Genomic DNA, 16,850 nt, shown 5'->3' with positions numbered 1-16,850 from the left:
CCCTTTCCTTTTTTAACGTTTTTTGACTAGTTTATCTAATATATATATTTTTCTTTCTTTTTTATGCTTTTTCTTTGTTTTCTTTTTTAAATTTTTTCTTTTTTTCCTGAACCTCTTTTTATCCCCTTTATCCCCCCCCCACCATTTGGGGGTCTCTTCTGATTTGGTTAAAGCGCATTTTTCTAGGGTCTTTGTCACCCTTTTAGTATTTTACTTGCTCCTTCATATACTCTTATCTGGACAAAATGACAAGGCGGAAAAACTCACCACAAAAAAAAGAACAAGAGGCAGTACCGAAGGCTAGGGACCTAATCAACACGGACATTGGTAATATGTCAGATCTAGAGTTCAGAATGACGATTCTGAAGGTTCTGGCCGGGCTCAAAAAAGGCATGGAAGATATTAGAGAAACCCTCTCTGGAGATATAAAAGCCCTTTCTGGAGAAATAAAAAAACTAAAATCTAACCAAGTTGAAATCAAAAAAGCTATTAATGAGGTGCAATCAAAAATGTAATCTCTCACTGCTAGGATAAATGAGGCAGAAGAAAGAATTAGTGATATAGAAGACCAAATGACAGAGAATAAAGAAGCTGAGCAAAAGAGGGACAAACAGCTACTGGACCATGAGGGGAGAATTAGAGAGATAAGTGACACCATAAGACAAAACAACATTAGAATAATTGGGATTCTAGAAGAAGAAGAAACAAAGAGGGGAGCAGAAGGTCTATTGGAGAGAATTTCCTTAATATGGCAAAGGGAACAAGCATCAGAATCCAGGAGGGGAAAAGAACCCCCCTCAAAATCAACAAGAATAAGTCCACACCCCGTCACCTAATAGTAAAATTTACAAGTCTTAGTGACAAAGAGAAAATCCTGAAAGCAGCCCAGGAAAAGAAGTCTGTAACATACAATGGTAAAAATATTACATTGGCAGCAGACTTATCCACAGAGACCTGGCAGGCCAGAAATAACTGGCATGATATACTCAGAGCACTAAATGAGAAAAACATGCAGCCAAGAATACTCTATCCAGCTAGGCTATCACTGAAAATAGAAGGAGAGATAAAAAGCTTCCAGGACGAACAAAAACTGAAAGAATTTGCAAACACCAAACCAGTTCTACAGGAAATATTGAAAGGGGTCCTCTAAGCAAAGAGAGAGCCTAAAAGTAGTAGATCAGAAAGGAACAGAGACAATATACAGTAACAGTCACCTTGCAGGCAATACAATGGCACTAAATTCATATCTCTCAATAGTTACCCTGAATATTAATGGGCTAAATGCCCCAATCAAAAGACACAGGGTATCAGAATGGATTAAAAAAAACCATCTATATGTTGCCTACAAGAAACTCATTTTAGACACGAAGACACCTCCAGATTTAAACTGAGGGAGTGGAAAACAATTTACCATGCTAATGGGCATCAGAAGAAAGCTGAGGTGGCAATCATTATATCAGATCATACAGTAGAGCAAAGAAAAGCAATAGCAGAGAAGCTTGAATTGTATACAACCATTTTTTTTAAAGATTTTAAAAATTTATTTGACAGGCAGAGATCAAAGTAGGCAGAGGGGCTGGCAGAAAGGGGGGGGGGAGTAGGCTCCCTCCCAAGCAGAGAGTCTGATATGGGGCTCGATCCCAGAACCCTGGGATCATGACTTGAGCCGAAGGCAGAGGCTTTAACCCACTGAGCCACCCAGGTGCCCCAAGTACACAATTATTAATATAGTCAAGAAACTAACACAGTACTTATCACATAGCTGGTATTTTCGAACTTTTTGGTATTTTTTCATTTTTCTACTCTAGTTTACTGTTAGCATCTAGAATACAAGGAGCTCTTGTATTCTACTGTATTACTATTCTTTGTATTACTATTGTTAGTAAAGGAAGGAGATGTACTTTATACATTGATAGTGTAAGAGTTCACATGATTAATTTCTTTTTTTAAGATTTTATTTTTAAGTAATCTCAACACCCAATATGGGGCTTGAACTCACAACTCCAAGATCAAAAATCACATGCTCTACCAACTGAGCCAGCCAAGCAACTCCACATGATTAATTTATTTCCATTTTCTTTCATTTTGATAAAGTTTGATAGAGTAAAACTAAATTTCCAGGGAAGAAAGTATTTTGCTAACATTATTCTTCATCTAGACATGTTTTTCTCATTTCTCCTCTTAACATAAAACTAATAATAGCCTTGTAGTCCAACCAGAAGTTCCTGAAAAACCTTTGTTCAAATAGGATTCAAAAAGGGTTAGTGTTTCTTTGATGAATTTCCCCTTTCCATCGCCATCTCTGACCACCTCTGCTATCTCTGTTATATGATAATGAGCTAACAGTTGTTCACGTACTAAAACCTTCTGCCACATATTTTGCTATGTTTTTTTTTTCTTTTGGAGAGGAAGAGAAAGTGGGAGAGGGTGGTGAGGGGAAAGGCAGAGGGAGAGGGAGAGAGAGAATCGCAAGCATGCTCCATGCCGAGTGGAGCCTGACCCAGGGCTTGATCTTGCAACTCTGAGATCATGACCTGACCCAAAATCAAGAGTAGGACCCCTAACCAACTGAGCCACTCAGGTGTCCCCTAAGTGATGTATTTAAATGGAAAAGAATAATAGATACCATTATCATAGCCATATTACACTTAAAAAAACTGAGGCTTAGGAAAGTTAACACACACAGGTTGCTCAGGGTAGGTGGCAGATTCGGATTCAAACTCAGGTCCACCTGTCACCAAAGCCCATTTTCACTGCTGCAATGGACAACACTGTCATCAGGCTGTGACCTTAAAAATGGCTTATGTAATAAGGAGATGGAGGCACTCTAGCAAATATAATCATCGAATGGGTACAATCAATTCATCTCAGTGGGAAGCTGAAAGCTCTGTCTGCTACAATTCGATTCTCATCAATTCTGAATGGGGCACATAAATAAAGGACAGTAAATCAGGATAAAAACACATTTAAATTTTAAAAATTATCATTTGAACAAATAATGAATTTTTAGAATTGAGTGTACTGCCATCGGTGAAACTGATGCTCAATCAGTGCCCGGTGAACAACTCGAACTTTCTGGAGGTGCATCTCTTCAGAAACTCCTCAAAACAGTCTTCTCTCCCCCCAGAAGCAGTTCCCACACACCACTCACCTGTTATGAAGCTGATGGTGGAGCTGTCACAACAGCTCAATTCCGGTTCTCCCCATGTTACCATGGTAACTCGGAAGTTGTAGTACCATGCTGGCAACAGATTGGCTATCCTCTAAAAAGAGCAATGAGACAAAGACTAAGGGGAAGAAAATCATGTTTTTGGAATTGAGTTACTTTTATTAGGTCATGAAAATAATCAGTAAGCAGTCTTTAATTTTATTTCTGTGCATTTTTGTAGTTCCCAAATTTTCCATTAAAAATTCTTTCTGGACTGAGGTAAGGTGTAAATAGAATGATATGCTATTTTTGAGAGATAGGGAGAAAGAGAGCACAAGCAGAGGCGAGGGGTAGAGGGAGAAGCAGGCTCCCTGCTGAGCTGGCAGCCAGACCCAGGGCTCCATCCCAGGACGCTGAGATAGTGGCCTCAGCTGAAGGCAGATGCTTAACTGACTGAGTCACCCAGGTGCCCTACAAACATAATTTTAAAAAAGTGATACATAGGTATAAAGTCAAATATTTCCAACATTGGTTTCATTTTGCAGTTTTCTAAGTTGTCTTACACATGTGAAGTAGTACTAATTTGTAAGTGATTGTACACACGCATCCCCCTATTTCTAAGAAAATTGGCCTCTCACAACTCTGTATTCTCCCAATTTGAACTATAAATGTGCATCCTTGTTGGGAGGCAAATAAGTACTTCATGCGGGACCTGTAGAAGCTGCACTTTAGAAAATATTCCAGTCTCAGAAAGAGTAATCTTTACCTGTTCTCTTGAAAAGCATCCTCTAATGGCTTGACATGAGAGGTATTTAATGGAGGGTGGATGTTAAGAATAGTCATCATTAGTGTTGAATGGTGTCAACACATTATTGAATGACTAAAGCAAATTTGTGTGTGTGTGTGTTTTCCTCCTCAGGAGCAGAGAGAAACAATAAGCACCTGATAGCTCTACTAAAATGTGGATATGCTCAATTAGGGGTGAAAGCTTATTTCACATAATTACTTCTCTCTCCCTCCTCTCTTTCACTCTCTCTCTCTCTCAATCTCTCCCCAAAACAAGAATAGTCCAGAAAGCAAAAACAACTAGAAAACTCTTGAAAGTAGTAAGCCCCCCATGTTTATTTACAGGTAACTAACTTTTTCTGATACATCTGGCATGGAAAGGCACGTCCGTTTACGGGGGAGTGTGACAGCTACTTACCACGGATGCAGTCAAGGAGACAGTCGCTGCAATTTCATAGTATGTTGTCCACTCTGATGTCATTGTTGCGGGGTTGAAATAAAACATTTCAACGACGTATTTTCTGAACACACCTAGGTAAGGTCTGCTCCAACTCAGAACCACGGCCGTAGGACCCAAGGGGTAGAGCATCAAATCTTTTATCCCCGTTGGAACTAGGAAGAAGTGGGGAGGGATGAAAAAGAAAAAGAGCCAAGAAGGAATGTTTAATATCTTAGCAATGGCTTCAAACTTCTTAATAACTAGGGTTTTCACTCTTTTGATACGATCATTGAATAAACCATATTCACCTCTGATGTTATTTTTTCGGAGTCGTATATGCTAACCATATCCTCCTGGTATACAATGGTTGCCATTTATTCCTCTGGATGTAAAATATTGGGTGAATAAGTATGGTCCCCCCATATATGATGATAATGACTTGGACCTGGGCATTGGACCCCCACCGCCCAAAAAGGACCCTGATAAAGTTATTCTCGAGGCTGGCAGCTTACCGATAGCAAATGTGACAGGATCTGAAGGTGGTCCAATCAAAGGGCCTTTTCTTAGGTACATCACGACCTGGTACTGGGCACCAGGAACCAGATTTTCAATAATAGATTTGCTTGAGTTCACCTTTAAACCAAACACCCGATATGATTTATTTAGAGCTGGGCTTTCATAATGTGACACAAAAGCTGATATCACATTCAGGGACTCCTTGTGGAGCCACAGATGCCTTTGAAATCCAGAAGCCTTTGCTCGTTCTGGGGAAGGTCAGATTTCAGAATTAGGATGATTTATAGTTTATGTGAACACTGAAGGGAACCCAGAACATTCAAATTCTATGGCTGGATTTAATAAGCCCCGTGAACTGCTTTATACCCATCAATGTCAATTTTAACTACGTACACTAGAGACACATCAGCCTCTAACCATAATCAAATCAGCAATACCATAAGGGGAGTCTGACATCCTAAACTGTAATGTCAGCTAAAAACATACAAAGATCAGTGCAGCAATGTCTTCAGTCTCTCGTCACTTAGAAGCGTATAATATCTAATTATAGAGATGGAAATGACCTCAGAGATTATCTGCTCCAAATCTCTCATTTAAATAGATCAAGAAAGTAAAGCCAGGATATGGCCAAGGTCACATAGTTAGATTCAGCGCTGGGACTGGAAGCCTAGTGCTGTGACCACTGCAGGCTGCTATGGGCAAGTCATGGGACTAAGCATGGTGGGACGGCAGTAAGTACTTCTCCAGGCTATTGTGACCCCATAAAAGAAGGTGGTAGGAAATATTTCTCATTTAGATGAGCTCTCCCTGCTGTTCTTAAAAAAAAAGAAAGAAAGAAAACTTTTAGTTCGATAACAAATGCAATATAGAGAACAACAAAACAGGTAGATGAATGAATGTTCTTGCTAAGGTTAAATGTTGGTGTTCCCGAGGATTGATGCTTTAGCTCAAGGAATGTGTGATTTTGAACTTTAGGGCCTCTAATGTTGAAGACGTCTTGCTTAGTAGAAAGAACACAGGCTCTCTATTCAGACTGCCTGAAGTCAAATCCTGAGTCTACCTCCTTGTAAGAATGGGAATTTATCTATAATTTATTTTTAATGCTTACCTTGGCTTCTTGATTGGTAAACTATAGATAATACTATTCTATACCTCACAGAGTGGCCAGGATTCTTAAACTAAAGTATCAATAAAGTTAACTCATTACTCAGCAATTTTTTGTCCTCTAGGGTAGTAACATGCAATTGCTATGGAAAGAAGCATAAATCAAAGGAAAATAGTACCGTTGACAGCTTATCTACACTATAAGGCTTTTAAAAAATTATTATTAAGCTTCATTATGATTTCAAGAAGAAACAGAATTGGTGATATAATATGAATTTTCAACCTTTCCAATAATAGAAACTGATTCTACACAATAGAAATTGTACAATTTGAATTGGTAGAACTTGCTCTAAATGTTAAGTGGTGGGGGGGTCAGCATACCATAATTTCTTTACCAATCACTTAAGCAAAATAAAATTAAGTTGAATGAATACATCAGCATTTCCCTCCTTTCCTTCCTATTTACACTCATATGAGAAGTCTTTGCCCATGTTTTCGAAGGTGAATTCTGCTGGAACCGTCTAGGCAAAGTTGGCCAGCTCTCCTCATCAGACAGAGCATTTTCTGAAGAGACAAACTACGAACAAGACATGTATATTGTGCAAAACTAAGTAATTTTGTCTTATTTCTTGAAAATCAATTTTTACATCATAAACTAATAACGCTCAATGTGGAGATTACTCACACAGTAGAAGAGCAAATGAAGTAAACTGGCAATATTTCTGTCCTCCTCCCCTCATTTCCAACATTTTAGTGGGCCATCTTCCAGACCCTCCTTGACACAGATATACATCAATAAGATGATGCTGAATCATATATGTGTTACATTATTAACATTGCTCCGAACTTTTCTTTAAAACTTAATAACACATCAGACAGCTACGCATACCCACCAATGCTAACTTAGCTCATTTAGGATATTTAGAATAATAGGACAGAAAAAGTGTAGACTGCTTTAGGGTGGTGTTAGTTTCTTTGGTTGGATAATATTTTAAGCAAGTAGTTGATTCTGATTATGCAAATGATTATGTGAAATGAGAACCACTTAAATATGCCATCATATTTAATACCCTGAGAGTATCATTCTAGTGAAATAAGTTGGAGAAAGATAGGTACTGTATTCTCTTATGGTTCGCCTCCCCTCCCCAATGTCCAACCTGAGGGTTTTGAAGGGTCAGGGGTGGGAGGTTGGGGGAACAGGTGGTGGGTGATGGGGAGGGCACGTTTTGCATGGAGCACTGGGTGTTGTGCAAAAAGAATGAATACTGTTACGCTGAAAAAAAAATAAATAAAAAGGGAAAAAAAAAAAAGAAAAAAAAAAAAAAAAAAAAAAAGATAGGTACTGTATGATTTCACTATGTGGAAAATAAAAAGCAAAACAAATGAACAAACAAAATGAAACAAAACTCATAAGTATGGGGAACAAAATGGTGGTTGCCAGAGGGTAAGGGTTTTGGGTGATGGATGATATGGGTGAAAGGGGTCAAGAGGTACAAACTTACGGTTATAAAGTAAACAGGTCATGGAGATGTAATGTACAGCTTGGGGACTATAGTCAGCAATATTGTGTTGCATACTTGGAAATTGCTAAGAGAATAAATCTTTAAAAGTCCTCATCACAAGAAAAAAATCGTAACTTTGTGTGGTGAAGGATGGCAACTAGGCTAGGCGTATTGTGATAATCATTTCACAATGTATGCAATGATTGAATCATTATGTTGTACCCCTGAAAATATGTTCTACATCAATTATCCCTCAATACAAAAATATGCAATTATAACAAATTCACCCTAGGGACATTATACTTGTTTTTTTTAAAAGATTTTATTAATTTATTTGAGAGAGAACATGGTTGGGGTGGGGGCAGAGGGAGAGGGAAAGCAGACACCCCACTTAGAACGGAGGCATCACCTCCTACCTGGAGCTCAAGCCAGGGCTAAAGGTGGGGCTCACCACAGGGCTCTATAGTGGGTTCCACCCCAGGACCCCAAGATTAAGACTTGAGCTGAAGCCAGACACTTAACTGACTGAGACACCCAGGCGCCCCTACTTTTTTTTCTTTTTTAATAAAGAAGAAACTACATGTATATATATCAGACTATTTTTTAAAATGACCTTGGAAGTAAATAATAAACACCAACTCCTTCCTGCCACCTTGTTTTTGAATATTTGCTGAGCCACCAGCTTGCATCTATGTCTACCACTCCATGCCCTTGTATATATCCTAGATCACCTTGGGGTAAGTAGATTAAAGGCAGGCAGGAGAAATCCCCCTAAATACTACTTATTAAGTAATACATGTTTTATTCCCCAGAGGATCATTTCACATCTCCTCCCCCAATTTTCATCCCATCTTTGCATTCCACTATTTCCTCTCTCCCATTTGCAATGGGCTTTGTCTCCATTCCAGAGAATTCAGTTCTGCCCAATGCTTTTCTGATGAGGCAACAGTCCTGTTTCTCCCCAGTTAAAGAAATAGGAGGAAAGATGTCTTGGCATAAGAAATACCTGACAGACTATTAAATTGCAGGTTATGTACATTGTCAGAGAACACACAGGAGTCAAAGCAGATCACATATAAAAATAAATATACATACATGTATTAGATGGCTTTTTTAATCCTGAAATTTATGATTGTGTGCAAATCTTTGGAGACAGTATTGAAAGCACATTTGCTTTGAAAAATTGACCAGGTCCTTTATGTTTAACACCGATGGAGCCCAGACTTGATGTTCAACATATATTTATTAATGAATAGCACTGAGATGGTTCTTAGGAGGCATACATCACAAAATACCCTTTTCTACAAATATCTGCAAGCAAACCATACACAAAACAAGAACCGGACATGGAGAGCATATACATGATGAGGACAAACTCAAATTCATGGCTACAATGTACCTACAGGGAAGGCTGGACCCTAAGCATCGTGAAATCAAAGTTCAGGTCAAATTTGTTTGGTTTCTAGGATGTGACACAGGACCAGCCCAGCACCCAGACATCAGGGCTGATGTCAGGAAGACTAATGGTACTAACATTGGGTCTCACAGATGATCTAGGTGATACATAAAACAAGGATCCTTTGGTATAGTCAGTCATAGAAGCAAAGTAGAGAGTGTGAAAGTATAAAACAGTAAAACCTTATATTAACTGTTAATGCAGTAGTCCCCCCTTATCTGCAAGGGTTTTATTCTAAGACCCCCCCCGGTGGATGCCTGAAACCCTGAGTGGTACTGAGCCCTATGTGGACTGTTTTTTTCCTGTACAAACATACCTATTGTCAAGTTTAATTTACAAATTAGCAGAGTAAGCGATTAACAATAATCAGTAATAAAAACAATTATGACCATATATTGTAATAAAAGTTATGTAAATGAGGCCTCTCTCCAAAGATCTTATTGTACTACACTCACCTTTCATATGATGCTGCGAGATGATAAAATGCCCACATGATGAGAGGAAGTGAGGTGAATGACGTAGGCATTGTGCCCTGTTGTTAGGCTACTGTCAACCTTCTGACTATATGTTGGAGGAGGATCATTGGTTTCTAGCCACAGTAACCATGGGAAACTGAATCCATGGAAAGTGAAACCACGAACTGGGGGAGTGGGCACTACTGTATGTGTTTGGTTTTAGAACCACTCTTAGTTTTGAGCTGCATCTTGAATTTTTTAGAAATTATTTTTATTAACATATAATGTATTATTTGCCCCAGGGGTACAGGTCTGTGAATCATCAGGCTTACACATTTCATAGCACTCACCATAGCACATACCCTCCCCAATGTCCATAACTCAATTCCCCTCTCCCTACCCCCCACCCACAGCAACCTTCAGTTGGTTTTGTGAGATTATTATTTGTGTGATTATTATTATGGTTTGTCTCCCTCCCACTCCCATCTTGTTTCATTTTTCCCTCCCCTACCCCACACAATCCCCCACCCTGCCTCTCGAATTCCTCATATCAGAGAAATTATATGATAAATGTCTTTCTCTGATTGACTTATTTCACTCAGCATAATGCCCTCTAGTTCCAGCTATGTCATTGCAAATGGCAAGATTTATTTCTTTAGATGGCTGCAAATAGTACCCAGTAGAGCGATTGCTGAGTCATAGGGTAGCTCTATTTTCAACTCAACCCCCAAAGAACAAATGATCCAATCAAGAAATGGGCAGAAGACATGAACAGACATTTCTGAAAAGAAGACATCCAAATGGCCAACAGACACATGAAAAAGTCCTCAACATCACTTGGCATTAGGGAAATACAAATCAAAACCACAATGAGATACCACCTCACACCAGTCAGAATGGCTAAAATTAACAAATCTGGAAACGACAGATGTTGGTGAGGATGTGGAGAAAGGGGAACCCTCCTACACTCTTGGTGGGAATGCAAGCAGATGCACCTTGAATTTTAATGCAATCACAGTACCACTGAATATAGAATTAAAGAAATAGTATTATTTTTTCTTTTTGGATAATGGTTGCTTTGGGAAATAAACACAAATCAGAGGGATACTGGTGATAATAATCTTCTGGATTCTTTTGATTAGTGGCCACATGACTGCAGGCCAGTTTTTGAGTTTTTTTTTTTTTTTTAAGATCTGTTTGTTTATTTGGGGGAGAGGGGCAGAAGGAGAGGAATAGAGAGAATCCTAAGTTGACTCCATGCTGAGTGAGGAGTCCGATGAGGGGGCCCCATCTCACAACCCTGAGATCATGACCTGAGCAGAGACAAAAAATCAAGAGTCAGATGCTTAACCAGGCACACAGGCACCTCTGTTTTCCAGACCTTTTCAACTGATGTTTCCTTATGTAAATGTGTATGTGTGTGTGTGTGTGTGTGTGTGTGTGGTGTTTGTGTGTGTGTATAGTGGAGCTATGGATAATGTTGGTGTAATAACAAATCTTCAAAATGTTCTTGTAATTGAAATAACACCTCACACGGTGGTCTAGATCTTGCCCTCCACTTTAAATATTGGTCTCTGTGCCTATAATCCTTAAGAGTTTCACGTTTGCATCTCAAGAAGGCATTGTCCAAGTGCACTGAAACTAGCCTTCTCTGGCTCATTTATAATTTACAATCTATCCTTTTAGCCTTTGGCTTCTATGCAAAAGATATGTAATTCGTACATTAGATGAGGGGTGAAGAAATGTACCTTGGGGAAGTCAAGTTCTGTGTCATTTTCTGTAAGGGAAACACATTTTTCTACCAATGTAATGAGTGAGCTGTCTTTCCTATGCTCAAGAAGGGAAGCTACTAAGCTACGTGGTGAGTTGTGATTAATCGGTTTAGCATATTTACTCTTTAAAGTCAAGGGGTAGCCTTATAAGCAAGTAAGGGCTTATCTCAATACTCTTAAGCTTTTCTAGTCCTCCAAAGGCTGTGATTCCTGAATTCTTCTTATCAACTTAAAGTTTCTCACTTTTTGAACTTCACTAAATGCCTTATTTTCATGGGATAAATGAAAACATTCCACAAAACTTTCATATAGCAAACGTTGTTTTGAGTATTATATTTCCAGCATATGACACAGGAGTTGATAAATTAATTTTTTTGCTTTTAGAGAAGTAAATATTGTGTTTGCAAGACACCAAGAATCAGTAAATTTGATCTTATGAAAAAATAAAACCAGGTGCTAAGTGTTCTGGGCTCCACTCTCCATGTGGATACTCAGGGTGATGGAAAGCAAGGTCTTTCCTGGGGCCCATGTGGTAAGCTTTCACTCAGGACTGATGGGTATGCGCATGATCTCATTCTGGTAGCTATTCCCAGAACTACTGATTTCCACCCCATTTCTGCATGCTCCTTATGCCCTCTTGCATTCAGCTAACTCCTATTTATCCTTCAAAGCTCTTCTCAGTTGTGATTAATGAAAGAGGAATTTTTAACTTTAGTTCTTTTCATTTTTTTAAAGATTTTATTTATTTATTTGACACACAGAGAGAGAGAGATCACAAGTAGACAGAGAGAGAGGGTTAACCTACTGAACCACCCAGGCACCCCAGTTCTTTTAATTTTTGAATATTTTTTTCAGTGAGCATGAATTACTTTTATAGTTTGAGTAACAAGAAAAAGAATAGAAAAAGTAAAACAAACAAACAAACAAACAAAAACTCCTTAGAATCAGGGGGAGGAGCAAGATGGCAGTGGAGTAGGAAAACTAAATTTCGCCCATCCCAGGAATTCAGCTAGTTATCAAAACACTCTGAACATCTATAAACTCAATAGGAAATTGAAGAGAAGAAGAACAGCAATTCTAGGAACAGAAAAGCGACCACTTTCTGGAAGGTAGGACTTGTGGAGAAGTGAATCCCAGGGGATATATGAGAAGAGAGATCATAGGGAATAGGTGTCAGCTCCCAGAAAGCAGTAGAGAATCAGAGCACAAAATCAGAACTTTTAAAAGTCTGCTCCACTGAGGGATGTCGTTCCAGAAGCTAAGTGGGGGGTGGAGCCCTCGCAGGGACAGTGTGGTCTCAGGAGCCTTGGGGTCACAGAAAACCGGGGCTACATGAGTGCCACAGAGCTCCCAGGTATCACAGTGGGGAAGCCGCTGCAGAGATGGAGCCAGGGTATGGAAGGCGGGGACGGCTCTCAGCTTGCAGTTACCTTAAACCATGATCTGAGGCACTGTCAGGCCACTGCTCTTCTAGCAGGGACCCCACAAGTGGCAGATCTGGGGAGACCCCCGCGTGGGGTGTGAGGCAGGAATCTGCTGGGTTTGGAGACTCCAAATGGGGTTGTGTGCCAGAGACAGAAATGCTTGGTCACAGGTTGGGTGAGCTCAGAGTGCAGCCAGAGATGAGAGTAATTGATGGCTTTTCTCTGAGGGTGCACTGAGGAGTGGGGCCCCAAGCTCTTGGGTCCTCTTGGGCTAGAGATTGGGAGGCCACCATTTTCATTCCCGTCCTCCAAAGCTGTATGGAAAGCATTCAGGGAACAAAAGCTACAGAGAGCGAACCTGAGCAGATTGCTTAGCCTGGTCTCTAGCAAGAGTATTGCAGTTCCCGCTGTGGGCAAAGACATTTGAAAATCACTGCAACAGGACCCTCCTGGAGAAAATCTCTAGAACATCCAGTCAAGACCAAGTTCACCAATCAATGAGAACTGTGGAACCCCAGAGTTAAGGGAATGCTGTACATAGAATTCATGGCTTTTTCCCAGTGATTCTTTAGTCTTTCAAAGTTACATTTTTTAAATTTTATTTTCTTCTTATTTTTTTTCCTAAATTTTCCTCTTTTCTATTTTAACCTTTTTAAACTCTTTTATCTTATCAATACCTTTTCAAAAAATCTTTTTAAAATTTTCATTGTCATAGTCATATTCTATCCCTTCCTTAAAGTGAGGGGTGGAAAACAATTTATCATGCTAATGGACATCAAAAGAAAGCAGGAGTGGCAATCCTTATATCAGACACATTAGATTTTAAGCCAAAACTATAATAAGAGATGAGAAAGGACACTATATCATACTTAAAGGGTCTGTCCAACAAGAAGAGCTAACAATTGTAACTATCTATGCTCCTAACATGGGAGCAGCCAACTATATAAACCAATTAATAACAAAATCAAGGAAATACATTGACAATAATACAATAATAGTAGGGAAATTTAACACCCCCCTCACTGAAATGACAGAGCATCTAAGCAAAACATCAACAAGGAAATGAAGGTTTTATATTTCCAGCTGGAAATATAAACACCTGGAACAGATGAACATCACAGATATATTCAGAATATTCCATCCCAAAGCAACAGGATACACATTTTTCTCTAGTGCACATGGAACATTCTCCAGAATAGATCACATCCTGGATCACAAATTAAGTCTCAGCTGGTACCAAAAGATTGGGATCATTCCCTGCATATTTTCAGAGCACAATACTTTGAAACTAGACCTCAACCACAAGAAAGTTGGAAAGAACTCAAATACATAGAGGCTAAAGAGCATCCTACTAAAGAATGAATGGGTCAACCAGGAAATTAAAGAAGAATTTTAAAAATACATGGAAACAAATAAAAATGAAACACAACTATTCAAAGTCTTGGGGATGCAGCAAAGGTGGTCCTAAGGGGAAATTATATAGCAATACAAGCCTTTCTCAAGAAACAAGAAAGTTCTCAAGTAACAACTTAACCCTACACCTACAGGAGCTAGTGAAAGAACAGCAAAGAAAGCCTCAACACAGCAGGAGAAGAGAAATAATAAAGATGAAAGCAGAAATCAATGAAATAGAAACCAAAAAAGGAGAAGAACAGATCAACGAAACTAGGAGCTTGTTCTAAAGAATTAATAAGGTTGATAAACCCCTGGCCAGACTTATCAAAAAGAAAAGAGAAAGACCCAAATTAATAAAATCATGAATGAAAGAGGAGAGATCTCAACCAACTCCAAAGAAATACAAACAATTATAAGAAAATATTATGAGCAATTATATGTCAGCAAATATGACAATCTGAAGAAATGGATGCATTCCTAGAGACACAAATTACCAAAACTGAACCAGGAAGAAATGGAAAACCTGAATAGACCCATAACCAGTAAGGTGATTGAAGCAGTGATCAAAAATCTCCCAATTTTAACAAGAGCCCATGGCCAGACAACTTCCCAGGGGAATTCTATCAAACATTTAAAGAAGAATTAATACCTACTCTCCTGAAACTGTTCCAAAAAATAGAAATGGAAAGAAAACTTCCAAACTCATTTTATGAGGCCAGCATGACCTTGATTCCAAAACCAGACAAAAACCCCATCAAAAAGGAGAATTATGGACCAAAATCCCTGATGAACATGGATGTAAAAATTCTCACCAAAATACCAGCCAGTAGGATCCAACAGTACATTAAAAGTGTTATTCACCATGAACAAGTGGGATTTATTCCTGGGCTGCAAGGTTGGTTCAATAACTGCAAATCAATCAATGTGATACAATACATTAATAAAAGAAAGAACCAGAAACATATGATACTCTCAATAGATTCTGAGAAAGCATTTGACAAAGTACAGTATACTTTCTTGATCAAAACTCTTCAAAGTGTAGGGATAGAGGGTACATACCTCAATATCATAAAAGCAATCTATGAAAAACCCATAGCAAATATCATTGTCAATAGGGAAAAACTGAGAGCTTTTCCCCTAAGGTCAGGAACACAGCAGGGCTGACCACTATCACCACTGCTATTCAACATAGTACTAGAAGTCCTAGCCTCAGTAATCAGAAAACAAAAAGAAATAAAAGGCATCTGAATTGGCAAAGAAAAAGTCAAACTCTCACTCTTTGCAGATGATATGATACTTTATGTGAAAAACCCAAAATACTCTGCTCTAAAACTGCTAGAACTCATACAAGAATTCAGTAATTTGTCAGGATATAAAATCAATATACAGAAATCAGTTGCATTTCTATACACCAACAACAAGACAGAAGAAAGAGAAATTAAGGAGTTGATCCTATTTACAATTGCACCCAAAACCATATGATACCTAGGAATAAACCTAACCAAAGATGCAAAGAACCTGTACTCAGAAAACTATAGAATATTCATAAAAGAAATTGAGGAAGACACAAAGAAATGGAAAACTGTTCCATGCTCATGGACTGAAAGAAAAATATTGTGAAAATGTTTATGCTACCCACAGTAATCTACACATTTAATGCCATCCCTATCAAAATACCATCAACTTTTTTCGAAGAACTGGAACAAATAATCCAAAAATTTATATGGAACCAGAAAAGACCCTAAATAGTTGGAAAATGTTGAAAAAGAAAACCAAAGTTGGTGGCATTACAATTCTAGACTTCAAGCTCTATTACAAAGCTGTAATCATCAAGACAGTCTGGTACTGACACAAAAACGGACACACAGGTCAGTGGAACTGAAGAGAAAGCCCAGAAATGGATCCTCAACTCTACGGCCAACTAATCTTCGATAAAGCAGAAAAGAATGTCTCTTTAACAAATGGCATTAGGAAAATTGGACAGTCACATGCAGAAGAATGAAACTGGATCATTTCCTTAAACCACACACAAAAATAGACTCAAAATGGATGAAAGACCTCAATGTGAGGAATCCATCAAAATCTCTGAGAACAGGCAGCAACCTCTTTGACATTAGCTGCAGCAAATTCTTCCTAGAAAAATCACCAAAGACAAGGGAAGCAAGGATAAAAATGAATTATTAGAACTTCATCAAGATAAAAAAAAAAACAACTTTTGCACAACAAAGGAAACAGTCAATAAAACCAAAAGACAACTAACAGAATGGGAGAAGATATTTGCAAATGACACATCAGATAAAGGGCTAGTATCCAAATCTATAAAGAACTTATCAGGGGCACCTGGGTGGCTCAGCGGGTTAAGCCTCTGCTTTCGGCTCAGGTCATTATCCCATGGTCCTGGGATTGAGCCCACATCGGGCTCTCTGCTCAGTGGGAAGCCTGCTTCACCTCCTCCCCTGCCTGCCTCTCTGCCTACTTGTGATCTTTGTCTGTCAAATAAATGGATAAAATCTAAAAAAAAAAAAATAAAAAAAGAACTTATCAAACTTAATACCGAAAGAACAAATAATCCAATCAAGAAATGGGCAGAAGACATGAACAGACATTTCTGAAAAGAAGACATCCAAATGGCCAACAGACATATGAAAAAGTGCTCAACATCACTTGGCATCAGGGAAATACAAATCAAAACCACAGTGAAATACCACCTCACACAAGTCAGAATGGTTAAAATATTAACCAGTCAGGAAACAACAGGTGTTGGTGAGGATGTGGAGAAATCCTCACTGTTGGTGGGAATGCAAGCTGGTGCAGCCACTCTGGAAAACAGTATGGAGGTTCCTCAAAGAATTG

The 16,850-nt window shown here is 38.8% G+C and overlaps 1 protein-coding gene across 1 annotated transcript in view; it reads right to left on the bottom strand.

Annotated features, from left to right (window-relative positions):
• PTPRO (protein tyrosine phosphatase receptor type O) overlaps window positions 1-16,850 on the bottom strand; it is a 242,160-nt gene that overhangs the window by 71,104 nt on the left and 154,206 nt on the right. The window contains exons 8-10 of the mRNA XM_046013693.1: window positions 4,886-5,006; window positions 4,353-4,546; window positions 3,152-3,263 (exon numbers count right to left, since the gene is read on the bottom strand). Of these exons, the coding sequence (XP_045869649.1) occupies window positions 3,152-3,263; window positions 4,353-4,546; window positions 4,886-5,006 (427 nt within the window). The remainder of the gene's footprint in view (window positions 1-3,151; window positions 3,264-4,352; window positions 4,547-4,885; window positions 5,007-16,850) is intronic.

This window comes from Meles meles, chromosome 7, assembly GCF_922984935.1.
Source record: "Meles meles chromosome 7, mMelMel3.1 paternal haplotype, whole genome shotgun sequence".
In the NCBI taxonomy this organism is placed as follows: domain Eukaryota; kingdom Metazoa; phylum Chordata; class Mammalia; order Carnivora; family Mustelidae; genus Meles; species Meles meles.
The sequence above is the reverse complement of the archived record's forward strand: the minus strand, read 5'-3'. Positions and strand labels throughout refer to the sequence as shown.